Below are 2,237 nucleotides of genomic sequence, written 5' to 3'. Positions count from 1 at the left end.
GACTTCATGATAGAGTTAGGAGCATAGTATCATAATCATTCATATATCATATCAATGTCATTAATTACATTATCAATATTCATGTTATATGTGTGGTGTAGAATGTTGTGAATGAATGCATGATATGATGTTGAGTTGATCTCACTGAGTTCTGTTGAACTCATTCCTTTTTATATGTCTTTTTCTATTAGAATCTACTGCAGGTTATGAGGACTTCTTCCAAATGGAAGATTCGTTGTTGACATATCTTCTTGAAGGAGTGACCAAAGAAGAAGTGGACGTGTATGGAGCTTCATGCCAGTGTCAAGACTATTCTTTTGGGTTTGGATTCCATTAGGAAATTAGACTAGTTTATTTTCCATTGCGAAGAAAATTATCCTTTTTTTCTTTTTAAAACTCTGATGTTATACCTTTTGATTTGAGGTAATGGATGATTGTAATCATTATTTCATATTTGATAACTTTATATGAGAAACTTGATTTATTTTTGTCCGTTTGATTTTACTATATCACATGTTGTATGAAATTGTCCATGAACTTAGGTCTTGCGATGTATCACCCCATGGGTATTCGGGTATGACTGGATCCGGCTGGGTGGGGTGTGACATGAACTCTCGCGACTCTCCATGGCTAGTTACAAAAACTTGGATCAGCAGTTTACATAGAAGAGCTGGATTCCCCAAGCATACAATAAACCAAAGTCATGGAGATCGAGCAAGAGCCCGATTGGACTACCCCACTCGTATCTTATCTTAAAGATGGTACACTCCCGGCTGATTCTAAGGAGGCCAAAACAATCAAGAACAAGGTGGCAAGATTCACCATCTTAGATGGCCATTTATATAAAAGATCTTTCTCCAAACCACTCCTAAGATGTGTTGGACCATCCCGGGCTAATTACGCAATGGCAGAAGTACATGAAGGCATATGCGGCGCCCACATGGGTAGGAAGGCACTGGCACAAAAAATTATGAGGTTAGGAATTTACTGGCCAACCATGCAACAAGATGCCATTAAGTACGTCCGTAAGTGCAAGCAATGCCAAAAACATGCCAATGTCCCAAAGGGACCAGCAATACCACTATTCCCAATCTTATGCCCGACTCCTTTTGCTATGTGGGAAAGGGACATAGTCGGGAAGTTGCCAAAAGCCTCAAGGAATCGGGAATATCTCGTCGTAGCCATTGATTACTTCACGAAATGGGTTGAGGCTGAATCTTTAGCTTCCATCACAAAGAAACAAATGGAAAAAGTCTGAAGAAGAAAAAATCATCTACAGGTTAGGAATCCCTCGGATTCTGGTAACCAGCAATGGGAAACAATTTGAGGGATCGGGATTCAAGACATTTTGCGAAACATATCACATTGAACACCGTTGCTCCTCAGTTGCTTACCCAAAACATAACGGACAAGTTGAGGTCACAAATAGAACTTTGCTGGATGGGATGAAGAAGAGGTTGGAAGATAGTTGGACACTGTGGGTCGAAGAGCTCCCAAGCATCTTATGGTCATACCGGATGACGACCTGAGCTCCCACAGGAGAAACACTATTCCGCCTAGCATACAACACTGGAGCATTAGCTCCGATTGAAGTTCTGGCCGGGTCCATTCTATAACAACCCCCGTATTTCTAACCCGGGATCCGTATTGCAGGTCCGAGAACCCAAAGGTTTAGCCGGGTAAATCTGTGTAGTGTCCGGATAGAAGTCCATGATCCATACCCTGAACCCATGGATTTGGATTCTCTTGATAAAGAGCTTGCCTTGCTTGGTAGTGGGACTTCTGTGAAGGCAAGTGATGTCTGAAGATGTCCGGAATGAAGGTAAGACCTCCCCCATGTGTCCATTAGGGTTAGGTTGTACTTGGACATCAACCCCCTGAGCAAAGCACCCTTGTATAGCAATATACTTGGGGGCAGTTGCTAGTGGTGGTTGATTAGACCAAGTGACCACCCCAAGCGACCACTTGGTCCTGGTTGTGGGGTTTTGCCCTAATTTTCCCACAGACTCCTATAAATAGTAACCCTCGCCTATTTTACGAATATTATATTCGGGATTACTTTTTTTTGGAGGTTAGACGACTGTGGAGACGTGCTAGGAAGGTGATTTGAAGTGCTGTCATTGTTCCAGAAGGTTCTACTGTCCTTCATAGCTGATCTGGTTGAGGTAAGTGATTCCCTGTTCACTCATACTTCACTTTAAGCTATGATAAAAGTAGATTAGTGTTCCTCTTTGGTT

General features: G+C 42.1%; 1 protein-coding gene across 1 annotated transcript; it reads left to right on the top strand.

Annotated features, from left to right (window-relative positions):
• Nucleotides 1-703: 703 nt before the first annotated feature.
• LOC149012088 (uncharacterized) lies at nt 704-1,258 on the top strand. Its single transcript, XM_089159062.1, has one exon. The coding sequence runs from the start codon at nt 704-706 to the stop codon at nt 1,256-1,258; it is 555 nt and encodes a 184-aa protein (XP_089015188.1).
• The last annotated feature ends 979 nt before the right edge of the window (nt 1,259-2,237 follow it).

Source organism: Hakea prostrata, chromosome 6, assembly GCF_041222555.1.
Source record: "Hakea prostrata isolate BN-2017 chromosome 6, UWA_Hpros_2, whole genome shotgun sequence".
Lineage (NCBI taxonomy): Eukaryota > Viridiplantae > Streptophyta > Magnoliopsida > Proteales > Proteaceae > Hakea > Hakea prostrata.
Note: the sequence above shows the minus strand (reverse complement) of the source record. Positions and strands in the feature narration are given on the sequence as shown.